Here is a 15,894-nt window from a genome sequence, read left to right as displayed (position 1 = left end):
ATGCCAATTTTAAGACGTACGTATGTCTAGAGCAGTGTTTCCCAACCAGGGGTACGTGTACCACTAGGGGTACGCGAGCATACTGCAGGGGGTACTTGGGAACATTTAATTTGAACAAATGCATGGAGCAAAGTCACATTGGAATAGAAAAAGCAATGTAAAATATGAGTTAGGGGGTACTCATGGTACAATGAAATGGTTTGGGGGGTACATGAGACACAAAAGGTTGGGAATCACTGGTCTAGAGTACGCCACCAGATTGCGTAATTGTTGTGCTGTATTTGTACAGCAGTGTGTTTTGAAGTCAACGTACACCTATTAGATAACAGATGAGCATGCCTCCTGCTTCCATGACTCCAGAAACATTCAACATAATAGGCTAATATTGTTTGACTCTCAAAAACAAAGTAAAACTCCCACCAAAATCGGTAGGCCTATTCGGTCTTATCCATAAACCTACATGGGTGCTCGCCTGTTAATATGTTTATTTAGCGGATTTACCTTTAGCTTATCCTTTGGCCTGCCTAGCCTAGTTAGGTAAGGGCTTAACATGACTGCTAATGATGAAAACATTCATTATAAATAGTTTGTCCATGTTTGACCCTTGCAGTACAATCTGACCAGAGCCTGTATCAGGGGTGTATATCAGAGCCTTCGTTTCGATTCGATATCGATTTCTTAGGCCAGTGATTCGATTATTTTCGATACCTAAGAATGCTCCTTGATTCAAATCAAAAGTTCAGATTGTTTTTACTTTACAGGCTTGGCTTATGTGTGAAATGTTAAATAAATGAACAAAAGCTGGAATATCTACATGCATTTTATATGAGGAGCATCATTACAACTTATTATTATTATTATTATTATTATTATTATTATTATTACTGCATGAGCAAGATAAAATGCCTCACAAAATGTGTGAAATAAGAACAAAAATCGATTAATAATGATTAATCTATTCTCTTGTGGACAAATCGATTAATTGAATCGCCGGCTGTAGGATCGATGCATCGATACAAAAGGATTACTATTTACACCCCTAGTCGGTATTCAGATTCTGATGAATGAATAACATTCAACATTCATACAGTTGTGCTGAAGATAATAGCAGTGTCTTGAAAGAGGGCGTTAAGATATTAGTAAGAGCCCTATCTGGCTGAGTAAACCTACCCATTAACCCCCTCGCTGCTGTGGAAACTAGAACCCTATCTGGCTGAGTAAACCTACCCATTAACCCCCTCGCTGCTGTGGAAACTAGAACCCTATCTGGCTGAGTAAACCTACCCATTAACCCCCTCGCTGCTGTGTGGAAACTAGAACCCTATCTGGCTGAGTAAACCTACCCATTAACCCCCTCGCTGCTGTGTGGAAACTAGAACCCTATCTGGCTGAGTAAACCTACCCATTAACCCCCCCGCTGCTGTGTGGAAACTAGAACCCTATCTGGCTGAGTAAGCCTACCCATTAACCCCCTCGCTGCTGTGTGGAAACTAGAACCCTATCTGGCTGAGTAAACCTACCCATTAACCCCCTCGCTGCTGTGTGGAAACTAGAACCCTATCTGGCTGAGTAAACCTACCCATTAACCCCCTCGCTGCTGTGTGGAAACTAGAACCCTATCTGGCTGAGTAAACCTACCCATTAACCCCCCCGCTGCTGTGTGGAAACTAGAACCCTATCTGGCTGAGTAAACCTACCCATTAACCCCCTCGCTGCTGTGTGGAAACTAGAACCCTATCTGGCTGAGTAAACCTACCCATTAACCCCCTCGCTGCTGTGTGGAAACTAGAACCCTATCTGGCTGAGTAAACCTACCCATTAACCCCCTCGCTGCTGTGGAAACTAGAACCCTATCTGGCTGAGTAAACCTACCCATTAACCCCCTCGCTGCTGTGTGGAAACTAGAACCCTATCTGGCTGAGTAAACCTACCCATTAACCCCCTCGCTGCTGTGTGGAAACTAGAACCCTATCTGGCTGAGTAAACCTACCCATTAACCCCCTCGCTGCTGTGTGGAAACTAGAACCCTATCTGGCTGAGTAAACCTACCCATTAACCCCCTCGCTGCTGTGTGGAAACTAGAACCCTATCTGGCTGAGTAAACCTACCCATTAACCCCCTCGCTGCTGTGTGGAAACTAGAACCCTATCTGGCTGAGTAAACCTACCCATTAACCCCCTTGCTGCTGTGTGGAAACTAGTGTTTAACCCTACTGTGCGTGTGCTTGTGCAATGCTGATGTGTAGACAAACTGCCTCCAATGGCCCCTCTCTCTGTCTCTGTCTCTGTCTCTCTCTCTCTCTCTCTCTCTCTGTCTGTCTGTCTGTCTGTCTGTCTGTCTGTCTGTCTCTCTCTGTCTGTCTGTCTCTCTGTCTCTCTGTCTCTCTGTCTGTCTGTCTCTCTGTCTGTCTGTCTCTCTGTCTGTCTGTCCCTAGGTCTGTCTGTCTGTCTCTGTCACTGACCATTTCCCAATGTCAAGTTTTCTAGCCTTCGTAGTGAGTGAAACGCCAAGTGATTGGATACTCTGTGGTGAACTCCGCGGAGTATCCAATCATTGGGCGTTTCACGCACTACCAAGGCTAGAAAACTTGACATTGGGAAATGGTGAATGTCTCTCTCTCTCTTTCTTGCTGTCACTGTCTGTCTCTGTCTCAGTTTTTTTCCCCTCATCTGACCGTTTTCAATTTTGTTTCCCTCATTTGACCGTGTTCAATTTTGTTTCTCACATTTTTCTTCCCTTCTCAACACATACATTGACTGGCTGACTCTGTCTGATTCTCCATAGGCTCCCCAGCAGAGTTGTCACCAAGCACACTGTCACCTGTCAATCATGGCATGGGTAAGGACCCTTGCCCCTAAAGGCCCACTAGTGGCCGTGTGTGTGTGTGTGTGTGTGTGTGTGTGTGTGTGTGTGTGTGTGTGTGTGTGTGTGTGTGTGTGTGTGTGTGTGTGTGTGTGTGTGTGTGTGTGTGTGTGTGTGTGTGCGCGCGTGCGTATGTGCAGTAAAGGTTGTACCCACAGCCTTCTCTGCTGTGTGAAGTGTGTGTGTGTTGGTATTTGTCCATCCATACGTATTACTCCAGAATCACTTGTATGGAGTTTGTAAAACATGTTAGTGATGGGCCGTGTGTGTGCGTGCGTGCGTGTGTGCAGGTATGCGTGCAGGCGCGCACGGGTGAAGGTTGTACCCACAGCCCTCTCAGCTGTATGAAGTGTGTGTGTGTGTGTTAGTGTTTGTCCATATGCATTAAGCTAGATTTATGCTTTGGACGCATAGCCTCTGCGTCCGTCCGTCTTCTGTCTGTGCGAGCCTACGCCCCCTGCGCAGAGGCTCTGCGCACGTCGTCGAGCGCCTCAAAAAAATTCAAACTATCCGTCGGACGGACGCAGAGGACGCAAACAAAAAGGCGCTATGATTGGTCGTCTCGCTACTTCCTTGTTCTTGTGGCAGCGCAATGCCGGTAGTTTGCGAGAGCAGAGCTGTATTCTGTTATAAACTATATTAATGCTTTGTGTGTAAATGTGTGTAAATACACGAAGCTACAAGCTAAGTAACAAACACTGCATCAGTTGAACACTCGTGGCACAATGCCTGCGGTTTTACAACCATAGCTTCCTCCACCGAATGTAAACACATGTCGGCAGAATCAACTGTTTACATGCTTGCATTTTATGCTCGTGAAAACAGACTGGGTATGTCAAATAATGATACCAGTACATTGCCTTTGCAATTTGTGTGAGAATAACTAGCTAACCGGGCTAGAGCGCAATATTAATAATGACCGCAGTGCTTACAATGTAGTGAAGGTAATCACACAATTTCAAATGTGGCTCGCGATGAGACCTCGGACCTCGCAGAACTCGCAGATGCATGAATACAAAGTTGGTCCGTGGCCACTCCCACGCGACTTTTGACGAGCGCAGTTGCAGAAGTCTAATCTGACCTTTACTCCCCAATGACCTTTATGGAGTTTGTAAAACGTGTGTGTGTCCGTCCATCCTCAGATCTGCAGCCGGTGACGTACTCGGAACCGGCCTTCTGGTGCTCCATAGCGTACTACGAGCTGAACCAGCGCGTGGGCGAGACCTTCCACGCCTCGCAGCCCTCGCTGACCGTGGACGGCTTCACCGACCCCTCTAACTCGGAGCGCTTCTGCCTGGGCCTGCTGTCCAACGTCAACCGCAACGCCACCGTGGAGATGACCCGCCGGCACATAGGTAAGCGGAGACCTCCTATCCTATCGAGATCCACTTTATTGGCAGAATTCTAGTGAAGAACTCTAGAACTCAAGTGAAGCCAGCTCAGATCGCCATCAGAAAAAAAATTGGCTTTAGACATGATGCATACAAAGATCCTGGCAAACGTATAATAAACTGCTACACTGTGTACTAGGGTACATCAAAAACCCCTTAAAAATTCTAGCTTCGCAAAATCCCGCTCTGCTCTTGCAGTCTTGTTCCTTTGCACTACCATAACTTTCTTGAAAATTCGATCCAGGTTATGGGTGGCACAAGTTACCTGGTTAACAACATACGATCTCACAAGTGAGGGAGTTTTTTTGTGTGTGGAAAATTGGTGCCCTTTCCCTTTTGACTTCCCCAGGACATCAAGCACCCAAATCATGGCTCTAAAGGATGGGTGCATGGTTGTTCGAGCTAAAATATTGGCGCATGGGGCTAAAACCATGCTAAAGGAAGGCTGCAAAAAGCATGCACAGGGAGTTTCAAATCAGGGAAAAAAGTGGAAAAGCCACTGGACCATTCTTCCAAATGAATATCTTTACTAGTTTTGATCAAAATGGTCTAAAAACACACTTCACTGATTTTGCTAAAAACGCCCATTCACTGCCATTCAAACTTTCAAGTATATTCCGCCACCCTGTATTAACACTGATCAAAGATTTTACAAGAACGTTATGATGGTACAAAGGAACAATACTGCAAAAGTGGAGCCTGATTTTCAATAGTTGGAGCCTACGGTCAACATGGATCTGGAACATTAGACATTGGCAGCCTTGGGTGCTGTCATCTTGGAAATGGCTTCCTATGTTTTTCAAACGGCGAACAAAGATGGCAGCATCCAAATTGAGTTTAATGCTACCGTGATTTTGTATTTGTTGGTACTTTACTCAGATTACCATTATGCAGGAATCCTAGCTGTAACTGAAGGTCTTGTATACCTTAATAGCTTGTATACCTTAATATTACTAAGTTAATTTGTGTGTGTGTGTGTGTAGGTCGAGGAGTGAGACTGTACTACATCGGAGGAGAGGTGTTTGCGGAATGTTTGAGCGACAGCGCCATCTTCGTGCAGAGCCCCAACTGTAACCAGCGGTACGGCTGGCACCCCGCAACCGTCTGCAAAATCCCCCCAGGTATGGACCAGTACTGCCTCTCTTAATCACTCGCTTTCTTTCTTTATGGCTTTCTTTCTTTCTCTCTTTGTTTCTTTCTTTCTTTCTTTCTTTCTTTCTTTCTTTCTTTCTTTCTTTCTTTCTTTCTTTCTTTCTTTCTCATTATCTCTTGCTTGAATACTACAGTGTATGCAAAGCAACAGGCTTTGTAATACCACACTGCAATCATTCATACTGTACTTCCCACAATCGTTTTGCTTAATATACATTTATTAAGTAAGTTCATTAAGAACAGATGTAGTGTTGGAAAATAAAAGTCCCTCACTCTCGCTGTTGTTGGCGTCGGCAATCTCCCAACCTCACTCTCTCCTCTTTCCCTTTCCCGCCCCTCTTCTCCCCTTCCTCCTTCTCCTTCTCCTCCTCCTCTTCCTCCTGCTCCTCTTCCCCTTCCTCATCCTCCTCCTCCTCTGTCTCCTCTTCTTCTTCCTCCTTCTCCTCCTTCTCCTCCTGCTCCTCCTCTTCCTCCTCCTCCTCCAGGCTGCAACCTGAAGATCTTCAACAACCAGGAGTTTGCGGCGCTACTGGCCCAGTCGGTGAACCAGGGCTTCGAGGCCGTCTACCAGCTCACCAGGATGTGCACCATCCGCATGAGCTTCGTCAAAGGATGGGGTGCCGAGTACAGGTGAGGGCGGACTTGTACACCATGGGTGAATCCCAATATGTGACCTTGCTTCCTCCACTTGCCTCCTCCACTTGCTTCTCGTCATGATGACATCACTGACAACAGCATTATATTTCAATATCTTGCAAAAGCTCAATTGTAAAGTCTTTTTCTCATTTGCAATTGGGATGGTGAATGAAAAACAGTCCCTCAAATGTTGTTGTGGCGAGGCTGACAGCTGGGAAACTTTATCGTTTTCTCCACGGAGGAGGGGCCAGGAGGAGGGACGAGGAGACAAGCACAAGTGGAGGAGGCAAGGACACATATTGGGATGCACCCCATGGCTTCTTTCCATTGTTGAAGGAAGTAGGTCTGCACACTGCCAATAAGCTCCAAAAAAATCAACTTTATTATTTAAAAAGCAACGCTCGATCAGCCTGGATCTTGGATCTTCATCAAGATCCAGGGTGATCAAGACGTTGCTTTTTAAATAATAAAGTGTTATTGTTTGGAGCTTATTGGCGGTGTGCAGACCTACCTTCTTCAACTGTCTGACACTTTTGTCTGGCACCTGCAAAAAGTGTTTTTGGATGTGCGCACCCTTCCCAAAACTTCTTTCCCTTGTTCTAACTCCCGTCCTCCCTTGTGCTTGTGGCTTTGTACTGACGAAAGAAGTTAAATTCAGTATCTCGCAAAAGCGCAATTCAACTTTAGAAACTTTTTTTTTCTCCGTGGCAGCAAGGCGTCAATGAAGTCCGAGGCCACAAACACCAGTCGAGCACGGGAGTTAGGATAATGGACTGACAATGGGACAAATGGGACAGCGGGATTACGAGAGTTTGCAATGACTTAACAGTGATACTGTCCCATTTTTGGAAATAAGCTCATGTTACACCTTCCCTTGAGTTAAATAGTAGAGCTTTGCCATTCTCCTGTACTTTCAACTGTTCTCTGTGTATGGCAGTGCAAATTTTACCTCCAAGCTAGCAGTTAACATTGAGTCCTATGAGACCAGTTAGCCGCCAGCTGGTCTCATGGGACTCAATGTTAACTGCTAGCATGGAGGTAAAATTTGCACTGCCATACCCAGAGAACGGTTGAAAGTATAGAAGAATGGTAAAGCCCTACTATTTAAATCAAGGGAAGGTGTAAAATAAGCTTATATCCAAAAATGGGACAGTGACTTTAACAGTGAGGATTTGTACTGACACCACCCCCCTCCCTCTCCCTCTTCCTCTCCATCACTCCCTCTCTCCCCACTCTCCCTCTCTCTGCTACAGACGACAGACGGTGACGAGCACCCCCTGCTGGATCGAGCTGCATCTCAACGGGCCTCTGCAGTGGCTGGACAAGGTGCTCACCCAGATGGGATCCCCCTCAGTCCGCTGCTCCAGCATGTCCTAAAGCCCCTACTCCTCCTCCTCTTCCTCCTCCTCCTCCTCTCCCCACAACCACCTCCTCCCTTCTCCTCCTCCTCCTCCTCCTCTCCTACCTACCCGACAACCGAGTCTACAATCACATAAGAGAAAGAAAAAGAAAAAAAACAACAAAACCAACAAAAAAAACATCAAAAACGTCAAAAAACAAACAAACAAAACAAAACAAAACGACAACTAGAAGAACAACAGACTTGCTATAAGCCCTCTCTTTCATAGTACTTGTGAGCCCTTTTTCTCTCTCTTTCTCTTTTACTCTTTTTCTCTTTCTCTCGCTTTTCTCCAGACACTGATCTTTTTCACTGTTCGGAACAGAGCTCGGCACTTGCTGTTGGTTCAGCTTCATGCACCTTTGATTCTTTTTTTTCTCTCTCCTAAGCCCTCAATATTAAATGTATTAGTGGTAGAACTGAAAAAAAAATGTATATTGATTTTTAGAAGACCAGGGAAAGTTGTGTATTGTTCGCGGGGAAAGGACCAGAAGGCAGGATATTCTTGGCACAAGTGTTGCAGTAAAGCTTTTTATGTTTTTTTTTTCTTCCTTTTTCTGTTCTTATGTTCCCCCTTCACTTACCCCTACCCCCTCGATGAATTTAAGAAGAAAAATTAAATGGTAAATACTTCTGGCTTTTTGAGCTCTAAAGGTTTTGTCTGCTTGGACAAAAAGTTACTTTTTCTGGCAAAAAGTTGCATTTCTTACATTTTTTTTGTCTTTGCAAGACTAATTGAAAAGGTCCAAAAGTATTAACTCTCCTCTTCTCTTTTGCCTCTTATGTTATTTTTTGTCCTTGGTATAGTTAGTTTCTGTTTTCAAAGGAATGCCAAAAGATGCCCCCACCCCTCCCTACCCTTCCATTTTAAAGGTAACCATTATGACTGCCCCCCTCCCCCCACTTTCCACTCTACCCTGGCCCGCTTGAAGAGAATGTTGCCTTTTTATGATTTGAGGTGTGCTCTGCTAAGACATGCTTCTTTTGAAAATTGAATATTGAAACAGATAAGAATGTCACCATTGTACGGAAGAGTCAACCAACCAACCAGTCAAAACGCCCCTCCCCCAGCACAAGTGAAAGGCAGTATAAACCCAAAACATGAGCCCCCAAAACTGGACCATCAAACTCTGACCCAGTCAGGAGCCGCACAGGCTCGTAGTGGAGTAAAGTAGAGGTGTTGGTTCTGTCTTTCCCAGGCCCGTTCAGCTCTGTATGCTCTCGCCTTTAGGAGCCCAGCTGTTGCCTTGGGGAGCCCAGGTATTGCAGTAGGTCCCAGAGTAACATGGTGTCCATGAAACGGTTTCTTGTGAAGGATGAATAAAATTTAAAAATAGCTGAAATATTCTTGCCATCACTGAAAGATTAAACAAAATACGGTCTCACTCAGTCCAAATCTTTCAAAATGTTCAAGTATTTAAGCTTTAAGTGTTGATAAACTAGGCTATCTTACACAATTACAAGACTATTTTTCCTTTTTGTCTTTCTTTTAGCTACTTTTTTGTATTTTCATGTATTTTTATATATAAATATATTTAAAATCTTTAACGCTCTCTCTTCCTTTTTATTAGAATTGAAATATTTTTTTAGATCATGCCCTCTTTTTAAACGGAACATGGTGTTCATAAAAGCAAGACAGTCCTGACATTAGAAGAGGACTTGGCAGACACATCCCTCTCTACCCCCCACCACTGCTGAGGCTGATACTACCTAGCTGGTTCAGGAGAAATCCAGGTTAAATTAAGAGGTAAATCATCTAATAGAAGAGCCTGGAGTTCATCGGAATATGAGGACTCCAGCAGGCTCTTCTTCTGGATGATTTACCTCTTAACTTAACCTGGTTTATTCCTGATCCAGCTTTGTAGTATCGGCCCCTGTTCTCCTAGGCTAGCCCAGCATTCACAGTCCCTTTACTCACCCCCAACCTCCGCATCCCTCTTGCTGAAAGAAGTAAACCGAGAAATACCCAAACAGGCCTGTCACTTCACTCTACCTTACATTTTTCTGTTTTTTGTTTTTGTTTTGTTGGTCTTCCTTTTAGTTCCATGGTCACTGACAACGGAATCAGTTATGCCCTAGCTTGCTTTCTTTTCTCTTTTTTTGGGGAACAAACTCCAGTTTCTTTCTCTATTCACACAACCCTCGGCCTCCACCACCACCACCACCACCCTCCCAATCCAAAAAGAATAAAGAATACCCCCTACCTAACCACCCTGACGAGGTCTCTTCAATCAAGGGAAAATCGAAAGAAAGTAAATCCCCATTTCATGCCTCAGCGTTGAGCAATCTTGCTGTTTCATTCAGTGTAATGTGTTCAATTGGAGAAAAAAAAAGAACACTTTCCAAAATGTGATGGCTCAAAGAAACAGGAGGTTGGTTAGTTAGTAGTGCAACCTTCTCTGAAAAATGAGCGCTTTTGTTCTCCCCAACTTTTTACTAATGACTGTGAACTTAAGCTGTTGGTCAGTCAGTCTTTACTCGTTTTTGTGGCAGTCACAAGTGGCGAGACTTGTTTTCTTTGAGTTACTTTTTTTTATTTTACTTTTTTTGTTTCGTTCCTCTGCGAAAAAAAAGAACCATTCCTTGCAATTCACCTCCCTGCCCCCCCTTTATTATTTCCTTTATTTTTTTCTTTTGTCTTTTTCTTTTTAATCTGTCTTTGTTGATCTTATTACACTTGCGATTGTACTTAAGTGCATCTAGCGAGAGTGTTTTTTTTGTTTTGACAAAGAGGATTGATGTGGCATCCCGCCATGCGATGATGTGGTCGCCATAGATACCACATTTAGGGGGGAGGGGATCATCCTGCTCGTATCATTCTGACCAGGGGATGGATTTAAAAAAAATAAAAAAATAAAAAAAGGATACCAAATAGATCTGTAAGTGGACCAGACATATATGCATATATATGTGTATATATAATTTTATTTTACTTTTTTCAATAAAAAAACAAACTTGTTTTTGGCAAAGCATTTAACAGTTGGTGAGCTTGGTCTACAGTTAGAGAGATGTATGGTAGGACGTGTACTTCAGGCGATAAGCTTTTAAGGCGTGTTGCATATGCAGACTTCAGAAATACACTAATAAAAGTTTTAATTCTCATGGTCACCACTGCTTGTTTGTGTCTTTTTTATAAAAACAAATAACACACACACACACACACACACACACACACACACACACACACACACACACAGCACTTTTGTTAAGGACAGTCCTTTGACGCCCACTGAAACCTATCCTAACTTTTTTACATTTCCAGTAACATAATTTGACATTTCCAAAGACTATATTCCCTGTTATCAGACATGGGGAATTGAGTCGGCAAAAAAAAAAACGTGGGCTGCTGGTGCTGTGAAGGTACTGTGGTCTCGTACGTGTTTCAATCCCTAGTTCACATAGTATAACTGGGTGATGGGCACTATTCGGGAACAGTTAAGAAAATCTGGGTTTTCGGAGAGATGTTGGGATCAAGTTAAAATGACCTTGCACAAATTCTCAACCTCTTCTTCAAGCACAACGCTGAGCACAAACTGAATTTATTGAAAGTATCAACTGGTTTGCCTAATCGGAAACCAAAAATTGCCGCTTTTTTGTGAACCCTGTACGTTTGAAGGCTCCAATATACCCAGGACTCTGAAATCAAATGTTCCTACATGTTGGTCTTCAAGTGATGGTCAAAGGTCTCTTCATATGATCGATGCTGAAGTTGGGCAGTGGCACTTTCAGGCCTGTTCTTGTCGGCCCTGTTTTAATTGTGAATCACGCCACATAGAGGGGTTGAAATAGCATTTTCCCCAAACCTCAAATATACTTAGTGTAATTTTTGTAAGCTCTCACTACCAGACCAACCCTTTTGTTCCAAAACAATAAAAACAAGCCACACGTCTGAGTATGAAAAACAAGATAGGCTACACCAGGGGTGTCAAACTCAAATTGACTGGGGGCCAAAATCACAAGTTTTTTTTTAAAAGACTAAAATCGTGCGTATGCACTTCATTCTAATAGTTTCACACACACTCTTTCCCATCATACTGTATATTATAGTTCAGATGTGTCTGCACATCCTGTGACACACCAAATGTCATGTTCAAGTCTTGTTACGCTATACATTAATGATGTGCGATATGAGGGCCAAGTAAAATAGCTACGCGGGCCAGATTTGTTTGACACCCCTGGGCTATGCCTTTGGAAGAGTTGACCGGCACAGAAGTTTGAGTGAACCTTCGTTATCTGACAACATTGCTATAATAGTGCGCTGAGCTAGCTGCTGTGGTCCTGATTAAACAACAAAAAAGTCTTTGTTAGCATCAATATGTAAGGATTTGCTTGGAATGGACACATGCCCTATGCGAGGATGTTATATCGTCTTTTGGACACTAGAGTGAGCCAGGATTCCAAAATCTCATCTGCTCATTCTCTCTGCGTCTGTCCAAAGACTGGTTTGTGGCATAAAGCTCAGCCCCAATGATGTCCAGACTTTTAGACCAGTGATATATATATATATAAATTATTATTATTTATTTATTTTAGGCCTACTGGTATATGCATTTTTTCATACTATATTAAATTGCAATAAACTAACGCTATAGCTGGAATTAAGCTTTAACAGGGTAACATTTAGACTGGCCTATTCAGAGTGTGGTCTCATTTGTAAGAATTAAAATGCTAAACACATACTAGTGATAGTCTAACAAAACAGATTGTTAATGTCAGATTTCGATGTCCCATTTGTAAAAGGGAAAAACAAAAACACATTTTTGCTCCCTGCAACGGCTTCAATCGCATTATGAGCAACCTTTAGGGTAGGCTACTGTTGATGTTGGAGAAATAAAACCCGGGTGTGGCCTACTTATTTCCAAATATGATTTTTAATAATGGGACTGTGCTGCTGAGTGCATTTTGCCATCCGTCTATCATTTCCAAAAGCTCTTTGAGGTGGGGTCAGAGTGGCTTACAGTCTGTGTCTTCTTGCCGTTATTATCGGCCCCTTCATAATTGATGGCGCATTTGCGTTGCATGTTTCTGGTTAGTCGCATTTCTGCGCATCCCTCATGGCCTATTCACTTGTAACAGTAAACATCCTCCACACAGTTATTAATATCTCACTAACTGGTTTACAGGAAATTATTATTATTAGGCCCTTTTATTATTGTTATTATTATTATTATTATTATTATTATTATTAGGCTATTATTATTATTAGGCTTTCATTATTGTTGTTATTATTAGGCTAGGCTATAGCCTGCATCGTTATCCTTTTAAATCAATCAGACAAAGTACAATTATTTCACTTTTAGCCTAATCACAATATTTCTTTCTCTGTTTATTTCGGCAGAGAGACCTCACTCATATAGGTTGAATTGATTGCTGTCTTTGTTGTAACGCCTGAAATAAAATACTTTTGTCACGTTTCTTTGCGCATGGGACGAACAAGCATGTATAGGCTAAGTTACAGCCCCTAATTAAAACATTGCCATAACCTATGCTTGACCTGAAGCGGTTCATAATAGCTCCTCAAGACGCCATTGTGCTCCTGCCCTCTGACTTCTCCCGTGTGAAGTGTTGGGTGTCTTCAGCGGGCTCTCGGGTCGTGGGCTGTTGCTTTGGGTCAAGAAAGGTAACTGGAGCAGCCTAGTCGGCGCGCATGGGGCCGAGCGAGCCGAACAATTAGTCCAGGCTCGAATGAGTTTTCCATCCACTGTAAGCACCAACAATGAACCGGGAGAGCAAGACGCGAAGAGGTCAAACAGTCACCTGTGAAGTGACCCCGTGGAGGAAACATCAGATCTTTGCCGCACTCTGCCTCTTCGGCGGGAGAGCAGTGCCACTCTGCGCAGTATTCACAGAGTTCGCCGAGTTCAGAATATTATAAGGTGTGTGGAAATTAATTATTGCACCTCACCGAAGAATAATAATGCCTGTTCCACAGAACATCTAATTATCAGAGCACTGACTGAATTTGAACCCGTCCAAACAAGGTTGTCAACCTCTTTTGGCTTGTTCTTTGACGGGCGTAAAAAGGCAGTTCACCTGACGGCCGTGTAGCGGCAGCGTTCTAGAGAGAGAGAGACGGCACGGCACGGCAGAAGGAAGACGGAGGCGGGGGTACAGCTGTGCTGTATGCGGTGATTTTGAGCTTCTCTTCATCGCCATGGTAATTAAGGCAATTAAACAGATTATTACCGCCGTCCTAATGAGCTCTGCCTTGTGAGTTCAGCAGGCTTTTATTGCTAATAGCTGCCGCGTTGACTCAACACTGTAGGCCTAGGCTACTGTTTTTTTTCCTGTGTCCTTTCCTTTGGGACAACTGGTGGGGAAAAGGCGGGGTTGGGGTGAGCCGCCAAAACGGGCTGTCTCTAACATATTGTCAGTTTTCTCGAAGTTGTATTGGCAGACGATAGATAGGGTAATGTGTGAATAAAATTATACAAACAACAAAAAAGAGTGTTGCTGCTGGGGTTGACTGACCAGCTGACCTCTGAATGACCTCTTGTGGGCAGCGTTTAGGCAGGGAAAATGGCACTTTAGCCAAGGGTAATGCTTTGACCTCATGAGGTCAAGTGGGGATGAGCAGTCGATAAAAAGGCCTAAAGCTCACTTGTCAACAATTTGAACATTCAGTGGAGCATTGTTGTCTGTGTGCCGGGATTTTTTTTTGGGGGGGATAATTTTTTTTGTTCCCCAATTGGGCAAAAATGGTCAGGTAGGCCTATGGTGTGTGTGCTGGTCCTGGTTGGTGAGGCTGAACTAAACTGCAGCTGTCTTAACATTCCACTAACACAGGGGTGAGGAACCTCTGTCTCGAGGGCCGTTTGCGGTCGTTTTATCCGGCCCCCGATATGATTTGAATGTTATGCAGCTTCACATGAAATATGACATATTTTGTAAAAGAATATTAGAAATTACATTTGCAATACAATTAAGTTATATTCCAGGGGTCCTAGAGAAGATGGGGGCTGTTTTAAAAGTATCTGCCTTCAATATAGGCCCAAAGTGCAGGGGGAAAATCCTGGTTTGTTTTCATAATACGGCCCTCTGAGGACTTTTATGGCCCTTGGATGAAAAAGGTTCCCCACCCCTGACTAACAGGACTAAGAAAACCATCAAACAAAAGAACAAAATCAAAAAGTAAAGAAGATAAAGTAACAAACGGATGAGCAAGGGAGAAATGCTATATTAGACAGTTAAAGGGAAAAAAATAAAAGGTAATGATGAAAATGAATGCACATAGCAAATCACACACACACACACACACACACACACACACACACACACACACACACACACACACACACACACACACACAAACACACACACACACACACACATGTGTCGTGCACGCATAGTGAAAGTTCATCCTATCGTTACACCCTGCCCCTCATTATCAGACAGTGTGCAAGGGCTTTGTCACCCAAGTGATTCTGTTACACACAAACGCGCACGCACACACGCACGCACACGCACGCACACGCACGCACACACACACACACCCCTCTCGCTCTTTCACACACACACACACACACACACACACACACACACACACACACACACACACACACACACACACACACACACACACACACACACACACACACACATGCGTGCCTGCCACCTAAAAGAATCGCTGGGTGGGGTAGGCCTACGTAGTACATTGGAGGGGTTATAAAAAAGTGTAACGTTTAATAATTGATGCGCTGCATTTCAATCAATTTTAGCAGAGCGCCAGGCTAATTAAGGGTTGTGTCTGATTCCCTGGAGTAATTTAAAGAGCCATGATGGAGGGAGGGAGGGAGGAAAAAAACACAGTTTGTTCCCTTTTTTCTGATCTGTCTCTTGTTCTTACACCCCCCTTTCATTTTTTTCTGGTCTGTCTTGTTTTCTCTCTCTTTCTCTCTTTCTCTCTCTCTCTCTTGCTCTCTCTTGTTCTTTATCCATTTATCTGTCTCTCTTTCCCTCTTTCTCGTTCTGTCTCCCTCCCTCTAACGCTCTTACACTCTTTTTCTCTCTTCTACTGCTCTCTGTTCTCTCTCTCTCTCTATCTCTCTTTCTCTATCTCTCTCTCTCTCTCTCTCTCTCTCTCTCTCTATCTCTCTTTCTCTATCTCTCTCTCTCTCTCTCTGCCCATCCATTCATGGGAATTCTCTATTTCAGGAAGTAGAGAATGAGAGAAGCGAGGAGAGGAGAGGAGAGGAGAGGAGGGGAGAGGAGAGGAGGGGAGAGGAGATGGTGGCAGAGGCAGCTGCGCTGCGTGCCGCTCGCTTGACTCAACTCTGCTCCTCCTCCCCACTGTTCTCCCGAGGCAGGACACTAAGCACAATTAATACAGCCGCTTTACTGACTGCTAATTATTAAACGACGAGAGAGAGAGAGGGAGAGAGAGAGAGAGAGAGAGAGAGGGAGAGAGAGAGAGAGAGAGAGAGAGGGAGAGAGAGGGAGTTGGAGTTGGAGAGG

The 15,894-nt window shown here is 43.9% G+C and overlaps 1 protein-coding gene across 2 annotated transcripts in view; it reads left to right on the top strand.

Moving 5' to 3' along the window:
• The window catches only part of smad2 (SMAD family member 2), a 41,482-nt gene extending 30,934 nt beyond the window's left edge, over positions 1 to 10,548 (top strand). For both annotated transcript variants that reach the window (XM_063209890.1, XM_063209889.1), the window contains exons 8-12: positions 2,785 to 2,838; positions 4,005 to 4,217; positions 5,237 to 5,374; positions 5,891 to 6,035; positions 7,295 to 10,548. In XM_063209890.1, coding sequence (XP_063065960.1) covers positions 2,785 to 2,838; positions 4,005 to 4,217; positions 5,237 to 5,374; positions 5,891 to 6,035; positions 7,295 to 7,418 — 674 coding nt within the window. In that variant the 3' untranslated portion in view covers positions 7,419 to 10,548. The remainder of the gene's footprint in view (positions 1 to 2,784; positions 2,839 to 4,004; positions 4,218 to 5,236; positions 5,375 to 5,890; positions 6,036 to 7,294) is intronic.
• The last annotated feature ends 5,346 nt before the right edge of the window (positions 10,549 to 15,894 follow it).

This window comes from Engraulis encrasicolus, chromosome 11 (genome assembly GCF_034702125.1).
Source record: "Engraulis encrasicolus isolate BLACKSEA-1 chromosome 11, IST_EnEncr_1.0, whole genome shotgun sequence".
Lineage (NCBI taxonomy): Eukaryota > Metazoa > Chordata > Actinopteri > Clupeiformes > Engraulidae > Engraulis > Engraulis encrasicolus.
The sequence above is the reverse complement of the archived record's forward strand: the minus strand, read 5'-3'. Positions and strand labels throughout refer to the sequence as shown.